Source organism: Silene latifolia, chromosome 10 (assembly GCF_048544455.1).
Source record: "Silene latifolia isolate original U9 population chromosome 10, ASM4854445v1, whole genome shotgun sequence".
Taxonomy (NCBI): domain Eukaryota; kingdom Viridiplantae; phylum Streptophyta; class Magnoliopsida; order Caryophyllales; family Caryophyllaceae; genus Silene; species Silene latifolia.
The window spans coordinates 123,029,323-123,043,278 of record NC_133535.1 but is presented as its reverse complement, the minus strand read 5'-3'; the positions used below and the strand labels follow the sequence as shown (position 1 = coordinate 123,043,278).

At 35.7% G+C, this 13,956-nt stretch overlaps 1 protein-coding gene across 1 annotated transcript; it reads left to right on the top strand.

The window, feature by feature from the left end:
- The first annotated feature begins 6,115 nt into the window (after nt 1-6,115).
- On the top strand, nt 6,116-12,422 carry LOC141605885 (glucan endo-1,3-beta-glucosidase 13). The gene is given in 6 exon segments (XM_074424803.1): nt 6,116-6,285; nt 8,623-9,419; nt 9,422-9,632; nt 11,251-11,495; nt 11,861-11,891; nt 12,000-12,422. Coding segments are annotated over 5 exon segments (1,413 nt in total). The 5' UTR covers nt 6,116-6,285; nt 8,623-8,626; the 3' UTR covers nt 12,133-12,422.
- The last annotated feature ends 1,534 nt before the right edge of the window (nt 12,423-13,956 follow it).

Sequence of the window (13,956 nt, the reverse complement as noted above, 5' to 3'; positions counted from 1 at the left end):
GTTTGAGGCGCCTCTTCCAGAGGACGCACTTGTTGTTGCCCCTGTTCTGCGTTGGTTTCTTTCTCTGAGCTCTTTCTCGTCTTGACATAGACTTTTTAATTAGGATCCTAAACAATTATTATCTTTATTATCACCCTTAATTCGACATATTTTCGAATTTCCTTTTTCTTCTTCTATTTTCTTTTCTTTTCAAATCCTTCCTTTTGAGCGTATTTATGGCGTAAATTCAAGTTAATCTATTGTAATTATTTATTTCATATCATTCTTGCATGATTTACTTACTTGGTATTCACATGTAATCCACCTAAATTCTTACTTTGATCCAATTGAATGCTAAATTATTTGTCCACCAATATAGTCCAAATTCACATGCTAGGATTAATCTATGTTTGCTGCATTGCATGCATCAATTGACAGCATATCGAGTATAAATAACTTCCCTGATCATTAGTAGGCCACTATCGAGGCCTGCGAGATTAGGTGTTCAAATAAATAGCTTCCTAATACGTACCTCACTCCTTACTCAAGAGCTCCGTGAACACCCGTGTTCATTGGCGTCGCGAGAGTCATTCTAGACATAAGATGCTAAGGGTAACGAACTTCTTAGTGTTCATGTCACTACTTTGTGTCTTGACATGACATGAAGTATTCGAACGGTTCCAATTTTCCATAAAAATTGGTGGCGGCTCCACAAATGCAGGCTTGTCAAATCTTTCACCCGTTTCAATGCCTTTCAAATCGGTAACGACCCATGACGTGCTTTGGCCTTTCGCCAGGATTCCGTGGAATAAGTGCCGTCGCCTCGATTCCAATGCGCAGGATGTCGCGCGGCGTGGGTGGCTGTGTCCACACATTATCAGTTCCCTTTCCTAACAAAATTGATTACTTCCTCAATCCCATTTTTATTGTCCTATTTCCATTTTGAGATGATATAAGAAAAAAATAATGAAATATCAATCTTAGCCCTTGAATTAAAGGGAGTGGAGACAATATCATTAGGATGAAAATGGTAGTATCTAAATTATCTATCGGCAATATTGAAGGTTTACAACTTTTCTTACTAAATTTAGAAAAAGGGACATAATTGTGGGATAAATTGTGAGGGAAATGATAAATGATGTTGTTGAGGTAGTATCCTCAGATTGCCAAGAAACTTCCTATGGCTGTTAGAAGGCAGAACCTTAGTAAAGACATCAATCAATTGGGAATGAGTAAGTAAATATTTCAGTTGAAGGAGACCCTCAAGGACCTTATCCCTTTTCAAATAATAGTCAAGTTCGATGTGTTTGGTACTGTAATACCCTTATCTATCAAAGTGTCTCACCAAGGCCTACCTTAGCAAACGAGAGTGTTACCATCTCGGTTACCCGAGGTAGTATGCATCAAAGATAGCATAATGAAATAATAATGTAAATAAATAAAGTTTAAACCGAAATTACATGATCCAAAATTCTCAACTGAAAGTAAAGCACAACTAAAACCACTGGCTATGTAATGTCTACTAGATGACAGTGGAAGCTAAACATGTGGTAAACTCATCGACGCCCATCCAATCCCGCAAACAAGGTCACATATCAACACCTGCTAGATTCATTGCACCCCATTTGCTTTAGTAAAATTAAATTTTATTTATCATATACTCCCTCCAATTTCATTTATTGTTCCTCTTCCCCTTTCCATTCATTTTCCTTATTGTTCTCTCTTTCATTTTTTGGACAATTTTGTGTGGTCCAAAATCAATTTGATGTGGATCATGTGTATTGTGTGGTCCAAATTGATTCTCTTATTTCTTATGCCAAAAAGTAAGGGGAGGAATAAATGAAATTGGAGGGAGTACTAAATTTGATCCATTCCGGTCGAAGATCAAACCAGACAGAAAAATAAAGTTTTGGTCCGGTCCATGACCAAACCTTTTAGGCCTGGTCTTCAGCCCATCAAAATATTATTTTCGGTCTTTGATCTTAGTCTGATTTGATCCGATCCGACCCAATTTTGGACCGATACTTATCCCTAAATTTTAACGGGTCTAAATTCCTACTTGAGTAGAGACATACATGCTTGAACAAATAAATATTCGATAATTTTTTTTTATAAATTTTACTTTTTCACCAGAATCTACTCCTTGCCCTGTCTCACTCACTCAGTCGCTCTCACCCTGTCTTTCTCTCTCCTTTATTTATCCCCTCGAGACATTTCTAGAGAGAATACACTAAGCCTCCAACATTAAAGTTACTACTGTTAAATTTTGTTGGAAGTAATGCAAAGGCTAGTAATGTTGTCTAAATACATTACATCATAGAGAAGCCTTCCATTTTCCTCGTAAGAGAATCTCTACACTTTCTCCACTACTTGCATGATTATAGCCACTAACTCCATGTTTTTTGGCCCATGTTCATGGTGGTGGTTAGGCCACTAATTTTGTGGTTTATGGTGTTAATCAACCACTATAAATAGAGAAGTGTAGTCATTTGAGAAATACACATCTTCATATATCTCTACTACTTCTCTATGATAATTTTGAGCATACCATATGAGTTCCAACTCCTAATGGTTGAGTACACAACTTTTAGGAGTGTTGTGTGACCTTGGGGGACGACGCCTATATCGATTTGTACCGTAGTCGGGGCGATTTCGTTTCTCATTCAGTGGCCTCCATACCACGACACAACAATAAATATTCTCTAATTATATCTTCGCCCCTATAGTGATACTATATTTCCAACAATTGAGAAACGAAATCTTGTCACTATTATTGTTGTTGTATTCTCGTCATTGAGAATCATTTGATTGGAGAAAATATTTATGTTCGTCTAGAAGATTCAGCCCGTATGGAGTGAGACAGCACGTCGGTATTTTGGCCATAACTCGGTCTATAGACCTTTGTTTGAGGCGTGTAATATGGCGTTGGAAAGCTAAGAAGAAGGGCTACAATTTTGTAGTTGAAGCCGGGAGCAGATTCTGTCATTTAGCTTCCTTAAAATAGGCAGCAATGTCACGGTAGTGTGCTGGAAAGTTTATGGAGATTCATAAAAGAATGGTATTATCTATAATTTTATTGCTCAATTCATTCTTGTGATTAAGGTATGTTCCCGTGAATTTGCTTTACAAATATTTTTGATGTAAAATATGAAGGTTTGGTCAAATTATATATGCCTTAATCATTCATATGTTTAAGCTACTACTTTATTTGGTAAGACATGTCTATAATCTTGGTAAAATTATTTTTAATAATTGATTTCGAGATTATGTGAATGAAATTGTTCCAAGATTTTGAATGACAAAGTAGCTAGAATGATTGAGTGACCAAGATATTGTTATGTGTATAATATGTTTATCAAGCAAAATATTTCACACATTTGGATTGTTTTTTTTATTTTAGTTTTGATTATGAGATGAACTAAAATTGATATGTGAGTTATGAACCAAATGTGGGGGCTAAATATTTTGTTTTAAATTTATATAGTATCTTGGATATGTGTGACAAAAATTTGAAATGATTATTTGTCAAAGCTTCATAAAAGCAGATATGAAGAACATAATTTGTCAATGATTATATGATATCTAAAAGTTGAGACGATGAATGAATAAATAATGTGTATATTTTGTTTGAACAATTATGTTTGTCACTAATTTGTGGCGTGACAACATGTGGGGGAAGACGTTCAACTTATTTGATAAATTTATTCATCATGTTTAGAGTTGATATCTTATAATTTGTGAAGAGCATGTATATCTTTGATTGTGGGGGTGAACAGAAAATGATAATCGTATGTTTTATACGTGGCTATTTGAACCAAAATTAGAAGTATTAGTTTGTTGGATAATGGTTATAATCAATAAATAATGGCTGCGTAAGGTTCAATTATTTATGTTACATTTTGCTTACACCGCACTATACGAGATTATGATGATTGATTTTATGTTGGTAAGAAGTCAAATTCTTTTTGTAAAATATTGTGGATTTGCAAAGAGTAAATATAAGTGAAACAATCATCGAGATTCGTTGTTTTCTAATATAAGAATGATGATGTATATAAAGCTTTTAGTAAACAATATGATTTTGGGTGCAAAATCACAAACACTACGTGTATGCTTTATTCTATGTCAATTTATTAGAAAAAGAAAATAATAAAGAAGATTATTTGTTCTTTTAAACGACATGAGAGTACGAGCTCTATATTTAATTAGAACAATGATGCTAATGAGTTATAAGAGAGCATGTTTTGACTATTGTGAGAAGTCTAATATGTATAATTATAGTTGATTCAATGTAGCTTATGCAGCTAAGTACATTTTGTTTGTGTATTCATCACTAAAGTTATCATTCACATTTGGTGAAGTGCCTAAGGTGCAATATTAAGAATTGCATTATGTTGGATATCTAGAAAGATATTGGATCGACCAAATGGTAATGACGATCGACAAGGTGAGATCTATGGTGAGTACTATACATTTCCACCTTTAATGGGGATCTTGTTTTAAGTCTATTGAGAACACTATTATAACCTTGTCTATTGTGTAAGCATATTATATTGCTCTTAATCTTGCTGGGTAAGATGCAGGGTGATTGTGAAGCTATTATTAGCTACTACTTAATTGTGGGGGCATGAAGTTTTGCCAAATGTTTATCTTTAGCATAATGCTAATATCAACTTAATAATGCTAAAATAATGTGTATAATGACTTGCAGATTTACACATTTTATGCAGATTTGAGATTTGAGAAAGTTGATTTAGAATAATATGCTCACAAATTATTATCTTTGTGAAATTTGAGTGGAGCATATTTAAGCGAATGGACTAAGAAAGAAAGAAGTCCTAGAATTGTCGAGGGGAATAGGGCAAAAGCCTATTAGTTGAGGAATTTGTGGTGGACACCGGAACTTGCTATGCAAGGGTGGTCTAACGAAGCCATAGATAACTCATACTTGTGTACACATCCCATTCCTATGACATGTACATATTTTGGAAGGTTGAGCATATAGCTCTTAATGGTCTTATAGCCCAAAATTGGGTGGTCCTTGTGAGACGGACTTGATGAGATCACCGTAATGATGGAGGCTGAGATATTTCTCTTAATGAATCTATATCCCTTTATTTGGGTGGTCTTATTGAGAAGGACTTGATGAATTCGCCGCAATGTTGAAAGGTTGAGCCTTAGAGCTTTTAATGAATCTATATCCCTTTATTTGGGTGGTCTTATTGAGAAGGACCTGATGGATACACCGCTATGTTGAGAGGTTGAGCCTTAGAGCTCTTAATGATTCTATAGCTCATGCTTGAGTGATTTATATGGAGATAGATTTGTTGGAATCACCTACGTGAGTGTGAAGGATTGGCCTCCTTCTATGAGAGACTAGGCTATCTCTCTAGAGCACTCGTGAGAATCCCAAGGTTCATTTGGCCATAAATTTGTTGAATTGTATCGCGGAACTCGTCTGGAACTTAAGGTGAGATATGTGTTTGGAATTTACCCCGGAGTCTAGGAGTTCAAGATTCGTTCACTCTCTAGGTGATGAAAGAATTGTTCCATTTCACTATGTGTTAATTCAAATCGAAAGATATTAATGCTTAAGTATCAATCCTTATTAATATGCTCAGAATTTTGTCTATCATTTGCATTAGTGGGGGATTGTTGGAAGTAATGCAAAGGCTAGTAATGTTGTCTAAATACATTACATCATAGAGAAGCCTTCCATTTTCCTCGTAAGAGAATCTCTACACTTTCTCCACTACTTGCATGATTATAGCCACTAACTCCATGTTTTTTGGCCCATGTTCATGGTGGTGGTTAGGCCACTAATTTTGTGGTTTATGGTGTTAATCAACCACTATAAATAGAGAAGTGTAGTCATTTGAGAAATACACATCTTCATATATCTCTACTACTTCTCTATGATAATTTTGAGCATACCATATGAGTTCCAACTCCTAATGGTTGAGTACACAACTTTTAGGAGTGTTGTGTGACCTTGGGGGACGACGCCTATATCGATTTGTACCGTAGTCGGGGCGATTTCGTTTCTCATTCAGTGGCCTCCATACCACGACACAACAATAAATATTCTCTAATTATATCTTCGCCCCTATAGTGATACTATATTTCCAACAAATTTCAGTTCAAATTCCTCACATTTTAATAAAAAAAACTCACAAATTTAAGTTAAGTTTCGACTGTTTAAACCCTTGACAACAGTCTATATCTTGCATTTTCTGGATAATAAAAAGATCATGGCTTGGAGATTTAACCTCATCTTTTCTGCTTTCTGTTTCCTACCTCTTTTGGGTAAATCTTCTCTTTTAACCTGTTTTTACATACTGGGTTTATTTTAATGTTATGGGTATGTTTTTGTTTCTTAATTAGTTGAGCTAATTAGGATTTTGTTACTGTTTTGTGTGTATTGCATGTGTGTTTTCTGGGTTCTTGTTGCTGTTGTTTGGTGAGCTTTACTTTTGTTTTAAAATGGTCACATTTTCATCTTAAATGGGTCACATTTTACTCCCTTGTGACGAAATGTTACCCATCTTCAAGCAAGACTTATTGTTTAGTTTATGGGTGTGCTGTTGAACCGACAGTTGATTTTTATTTTAACATTTTATTCCATGCTTCATCATTACAATCACATACGAGTAATGTTCTTGTACTCCTTATTAAATTAGGGAAATCAATGCAAACTTAGCTTGTACTTCCTCGTTCCTATCATTTGTTTACCTTTTATATTATTTTTGTGAGGGTATTTTAATCAAAGGTAAACAAATGATTAAGACAAAGGGTGTAGAACAATGGTGGGGCTGAGTTTTTGGTTTGGGGGTAAAATGTTGCTTCCTCTTGTGTCACACCAATAATGTACTTATGTAGGTATTCTGTTTTGGTCCGTCCTAATCGATATTTTAGGTTTTCATTTTAGGCATGTTTTGTGCGACGAGAATGGGGATGAGACACTGAGACTGAGACTCTAGGCCGAACATGTATTTCATGTCCATAGACAAGGGGATTGGCGGGCTGGACGGCCTGAACCTTCGTAAATTATTAAAATGCACATTGTCTCCAAATCTCTAGTGCATACACAAAAAATTGATTTGAAAGAAAATTGAATTGTTGGTGGCAGAGTAACTTAAGTTACATGGGCCAAAATTCGAAAAAAAAAAAAAAATCAAAAGGAGAAAATTTTACAATGTACTCGGTATATTGTCACACCAGTAAGTAATTTTAACTGTCAAGTAGTAGCAACACTCCGTCTCGTGAGAGTACATTTTCCACTTTCCTTGCTTCTCTCTTGAATAGTTGTTATCAGGTATGAGTGCATAAAAATCGCGTCACTTTCAACATGGTGCTTAGGTTGAAAACCAGTACTATGTCTTATTGAACTTCATTGTTGCTAGTATCAGCATTTATTTTGGTTGGTGGATGCATTTATGTGATATTTTAGTGTGTTAATACTTGATTGACAAAATTTACTATAGTTTTAAAATTGTCAATTTAACCCACACATTTGCTGGCATTTTATATGAGATTTTAGTGTGTTAATACATTAGGCCGGTCCAATTTGTCAATTTGTCAATATAGCACAAGTAAAAATCAGTAATTCCAAAATTTATCAACTGGACCATGTGGAAATAAGGGACATTGCCTTTAAGTGGTATCAATGTGTAATAATAACAAAGGAGAGATTAAAAAAAATGGACCATATGGAAGTTTATGATATGAGTAGCATTGAGCTAAAAGCGCATTTTTACACTTCTGAGTATTGTTCTTAACATTTCTCGCAGGAGTGTCAAAGTAATATGTGTAGTTAAAATTTGTCTATCAGCTTTCAGTGCTCTTCTTAAATGGAGTTTTAAAATTGAATGCCAAAGTGAAAAACAGCATTTTGTTAAGCTATACTTGATTGCATGTTCAACTCTAGCTATACGAGAGCAGAAATGGTCCGGTTAGCATATCTTAGAGGATCACGTTCCGTAATGAATCCACGTCATGTGCTATGATAATTTGTCGGACAACATTTCTTTTGCTGTGATCTTTCTTCGTTTGTTGCATTCATGTTTGGATTTTGACCCCTGGTACTTGTAGCCACACTACACTTTCCGACTTGACAGAGGAAGATAGTTCGCATTTGGTTTGTTTCTATATATATCCATATACGTTAAAAAGAAACAGCGACAGAAAGACAAACTTGGCACCATACTTATAATCTTGTTTTGTTAAGATTACATATGAGGCATTGTAAAAGAGAGCGCAAAGACTGCCACAATGAGCTCTTTTTATTATTTCTTTCGTAGTTTTTGGACCCTTTGATAAATGAATCGATTATTCTGTTCGTGTCCATAGACAACTGACAATTCTGTATATAAAATTATGTTAAGCACATTCCTTACTCGATTACGTAATGGTTTTGATGGGTGTTCTATGCCCTATGTGAATGTAGCACTGTTACTGTGGTTTTCTCGACTAAATATCTTCAAAGGAAACTAGTGCGTCAGTCTGCTTTTGTCGTTTTTTGGTATGAGAAAGGGGCTAACATTCTTGGAATGAGGATGGGGCTAAAATGGCTTCCAAGACTTGTGAATATGGATGCATATCTACTATTTTCACGTTAACTGATTATTGTTCTCTTTCCGACAGACCTATGTTTAGGGAGCAGAGCACTATTGGAATTTGCTATGGACGAAATGGAGATGATCTCCCGACTCCTGATAAGGCAGCAGAGCTGGTAAAACAACACAACATCAAATATGTCCGGATTTACGACGCCAACATTCAAGTTCTCAAGGCGTTTGCCAATAGTGGAGTGGAACTCATGATCGGGGTTCCAAACTCCGACTTGCTTGTTTTCTCTCAGTTCCAGTCAAATGCTGACACGTGGCTTAAGAACAACATCCTTCCATACTACCCAACCACAAAGATCACATATATAACAGTTGGTGCTGAGGTGACAGAAGTCCCAACTAACGTCTCAGCCCTTGTTGTGCCAGCAATGCAAAATGTGTTCGCGGCATTGAAGAAAGCTGGTCTCCATAGGAAGATAAAGGTTTCAAGCACCCACTCTCTGGGGATCTTGTCACGTTCGTTCCCGCCTTCAGCGGGGGCTTTTAGTAGTCATTACGCACACTTTTTGAAACCCATGTTGGAGTTTCTTGCCGATAACCAATCACCCTTCATGGTTGATATTTACCCTTACTATGCTTATAGGGACTCCCCCACCAATGTTTCCCTTGACTACGCACTATTCCAATCATCATCCGAGGTCATTGATCCCAACACAGGCTTGCTGTACACAAATATGTTTGATGCTCAGATCGATGCTCTCTACTATGCCCTAATGGCTTTAAATTTCCGAACCATCAAAGTTATGGTGACCGAGACGGGATGGCCATCCAAAGGCTCACCAAAAGAGACGGCTGCCACCCCTGATAATGCCCAAACGTCATTAACAACACGGGAACACCTGCTAAACCGGATGAAGAGCTCGATATCTATATTTTCTCGTTGTTCAATGAAAACAGAAAGCCTGGGATGGAGTCGGAAAGGAATTGGGGTCTGTTCTACCCTGTTGGAACAAGCGTGTATAATTTGGATTTTACTGGGAAAGGTGTCACTGAGATGGCTGCTGGGGGTAATGCAACAAATACTACAGGACTGGTAGAGGAAAAGACTAGGTCGTTAAATGCTAGAATTAACCTACCAAATTAACAATTTATAAGCCAAACTCGACTCTACACTATGCACTAAGAATAGTAGTAAAGGGAAGTAAGGGTCGAACCCAAGAGAAGGACTATTAAACTAAAGACTTGAATTGTAAACTATTGAATACTTAGTTTAGACTCTACTACTAATTTAGACTCTAATGACAAGTTTATAAACAAACAATGGTTATTAACAATGACAAACAATAGATGAACATAGACAAAAGGGGGGTTTTGAGTTGATTGGTAACATGAATACAAAGTAAAGTTGCAATCTTTTTCTAACAAGCAATATAACAAACATTTGGTGGGCAAGATGATTCAATATTTAAGAGGACTTGGTGCAATCCTTCCTTACTAACCAACAATAGTAAAGTTTGACCCTTTTATAGTTCTCCTCTTATTATCCACCCAATACTTTCAAATCAAGATGTTAACATACACAAATGAAATCATCCATGTATGTCCTTCAAGTTTAATCAACAATTCATTAAACCATGAGTGCAAATCAAACATGAGCATTAAGAGTTGTGCCAAGATAAGAAGCTAGGATCAATTCTCACAAGATTAAACCATACAAATGAGAAAAGACATGAAATTTCCTACTTATTGCATGAATCCTTTAAACCAAATCAACATACAATAAGCTTGCTCCAAATAATCCTAGATAGATTAAACCATTTCTCTAGAATTTGCAATAGTTGGGTAAACAAGATGCAAGAGTGATCAATTTTAACATTCATCTACTCAAACATAAGAATTAGGCATAAGGAAAGATCAATAGATAAATAAGAAGAGATTAAAAGAGTCTTACAATACCAAAGTTGGAGACTTTGGATGAATTACACCAAGCAAGGAAAGATTTAGCCTTTCATAATCTTGTTACAACCCACAAATTGAAGAAAGATTAACATAAAATTAGAGAGAGTTCTTGTCTTAATTATTACAAGTTTAAGATTAAAAACAAGCATCTTTTGATGAGAGTAGGAGTCCCCCTCTAAGATCTCATAATGTGGGTATTTATACCCTTGGCTCTTGGCATTAGGTTAAGGCAAAATTGGGTCTTCAAATTAGTGAATCCCGAGACAAAGCGCAGCCTGCGCGTTGGGGCGCAGCCTGCGCGTTTCAGCCTTGCAGCGCGTTTTTGCGAGAGCCATATCTCCCTCGTTTCTTGGACAAATAAGGCGTGTGATATACCGTTGAAAAGCTAAGATCACAAGCTTTCACCTCAACTTGGCCTTGAATCGATACGAAGTCTAGAACTCGAGATATACTCGTTTGAAGTTGACCCTTGTAAAACCGAGTTTTCAATTCTTCATTTTGGCTCTTGTTTGTGCATGTCAAGGCTTCAATTCTTCCTTTTGCTTGCTTCTCTTGATTTTGCACTTATTCCCTTGGCTTTATTTTTACTCTCCTTATTTGCCTTGGTAAGTTAAAAGCTAAGACTCTAAAATTACAATCAAAAGTGGAAACCGGTATATTACAACAAGTCCAACTAAAACCCGGTATCAAGCATGTTTATTGTGATAACATTAACCTATTCACTCGTCACAATTTGACACTATCAAGGACCAACTTGGTGCATTGCTTCTTCAAATGCTACTGAAGCAGATATGAAGAATGCTTTGAATTGGGCCTGTGGGTCTGGGAATGTAGATTGTACCGCAATACAGCCTAGCCAACCTTGTTATGAGCCAAATACGCTGGTTTCTCACGCCTCTTATGCATTCAACAGTTACTACCAGCAAAATGGAGCCACTGATGTTGCTTGTAGTTTTGGAGGGGCCGGTCTTAAAGTCACTAATGATCCAAGTAAGTTTATTCATTTCACTTATGTTATGTAGTTATATGACTCTTGTTACCTGCAAACAGTGAAATATATCTCTCTACAGCTTGACGGCTTGTTTTGTGGTGGTCATAAAAATGGTTGGTAGTGCACCATCCATTGTTTGCCTCGACGGCTTGTTTGGTGGAGTCATATAAATGGAGGAATGGTATTAGTTCAATTTAGGTTTGTGTTATTGGCTTGAATGCTCCATGTCAATTCCCATGATTACTAATACGTCGCCAAAGTCAAATGAGTTTCCTCTCTTGGTTTTCATTATCAAATACTCCGTAATTGATTTGTCATTACGATCTAGAATTGTTCTCTAAGGAATTTACTAATTTACTTGCAGGCTATGACAAGTGCATTTATATGACTGCTGGGTAAGCATTCTTCCAACATCATCTGTTTAGTGTATAAATGAAGTTGTGATGGGACGTGACTGTAATTCAACTTATTGACATTTTCCGACACATGCAATATTCATGCAGGAGTAAGAACACCTCGATTGCAAGCAATGACTCCGCCATTACTTCAATGGCCATCTCCTTTCAGAAGCACACGGGATTCGTGGCATGGGTTCCTGCTAGCCTGCTTATGCATCTTCTCCTGTCATTTGTGTGAACAGACTCGAGTTCCGTTGGTACTAGAGCGGTGATTTTTCCTCCTAAGCTGGAATTGTAAGTAATTAGTGAGGATTTTTTTTTTATGATGGTTAATTGGGTGATTAATTGGAAAATTTATGCCTCCATAAGTTTTGTACTACCAGGTCAGGAGTAATTGGGAGGACATGTATGTTAGCGGCTTATGTAAATTCCATTTTAAAATAGGATGGAAGATTATGAATTGTAATTGCAAACATTGTAGTCCTAGATTTAATTAAATGTGGTATCGGTATGAATCTATTGAGTTTATTGTTAAGATTTCTTTGTTGTAAAAGATAGCCGAAAGACAATTTTACTGCCAATGAGGCGTGAATGCAAGGCCAATGGTCCGATGGGAAGATGAGGATTTGAACGAGGACCAAAATGTGCTACAAAACCCCATCTTAATCCGTAACATTCACCTTTCTTTACGGCTGCCAAAAAAAAAATCCGTAACATTGTGTCATGAGTTGATCATGAGTCATAAACTCATGATGCCTGGTCACAAGAAGCGCAACCCCATGTTACTGACTTACTGTTAACCGTCCCTCACAGATGTTTATGCCGTCTTCTGTTGCTAAATAAACTAGCCCTGGAAACTCCAAAGCCCAAAATTATGGTAAACAAAGGCGCATATTTCGACCCGAGTAAACTGATAGGATCCCATTTGCCATAGTACATTAGTACCTCATAGCTAATAGGCTCCCATTTGCATAGTACATTAGCACCCCACAGCTAATAATTTGGGTTGACCCATTATCCGACAATTATTTAGTTTAATAATGAAGTTTAATAATGAGTAATTTAAACTAGTGTTAATCCCGCGCAAAAGCTCAATATTTTTAAATATAAATGTTAAGAGAATTTAACAATAATGATATTTATTCCATTTTGAAAGGGTAGAGAATTAGCTTTGTTCATGTAAAAGCTAAACAATAATTTATGAAAAAATTGTGACCACAATTGTGATCTAATATTTTTGGTATATAATTAATTAGGAGGTAAAAATTGTATAAGACTAATTATAGATGGTGAGATCAATTCATTAGAAGACATTTTATATTAGAGTATCACTTGGACGGTAAAACTAAGTGGAAAAATTTGAAGCTATGTTAATCTTTTATAAAAAGGGGATTATTTATGCATTTCAAATCAACAGTTCATTCATTTTTCATGCTTCTTATCATTGTATTTTGATTTAAGAAAAATTAAAATAGTAAGAAATCACGAAATGAGTTTTTAATGAAGGTTTTTTTTTTTTTTTTTTTTTTTTTGAGAATTTAGCGATGTTATTTTATAATTTTTTACCAACAATATAGCTGCAACTTCTTATCATGAAAAGTCAAAGAATTTTTTTGTAATTTTTATCATAATGTGTAATATTGGATGATAAATACTTGAATGTAAAAGATTTTTCCCATTTATAACTCGTTATGCATATAGTATATGCTAAAAATACTAACCTCAATTTTAGGAAATATATTTAATCGGGAAAATCTGGAGTTTTTCCTATTCTTTTAGTAGATAGGAGATGATCAAAGGGGTGGTTTCGATAGAGTTTGGATCCTCCCCATACTCTAAACTAAAGCTTTGTTTGGTAAAACGAGCTGATAAAGTGAAAAGGTACCCTAAAATCTGAAAATATACCTAGAGCCTGAAAATAGAGCTGATAAGGTAGCTGAAAATTAGGAGTTGATAAGATAATCGATTATATAAAAAAAATGTTTGGCAAACTGACTGAAAAGATAGCTTATTTGGTGAAATGACGTAAAATAATATAATAGGAATTTAATATTTTATAGAT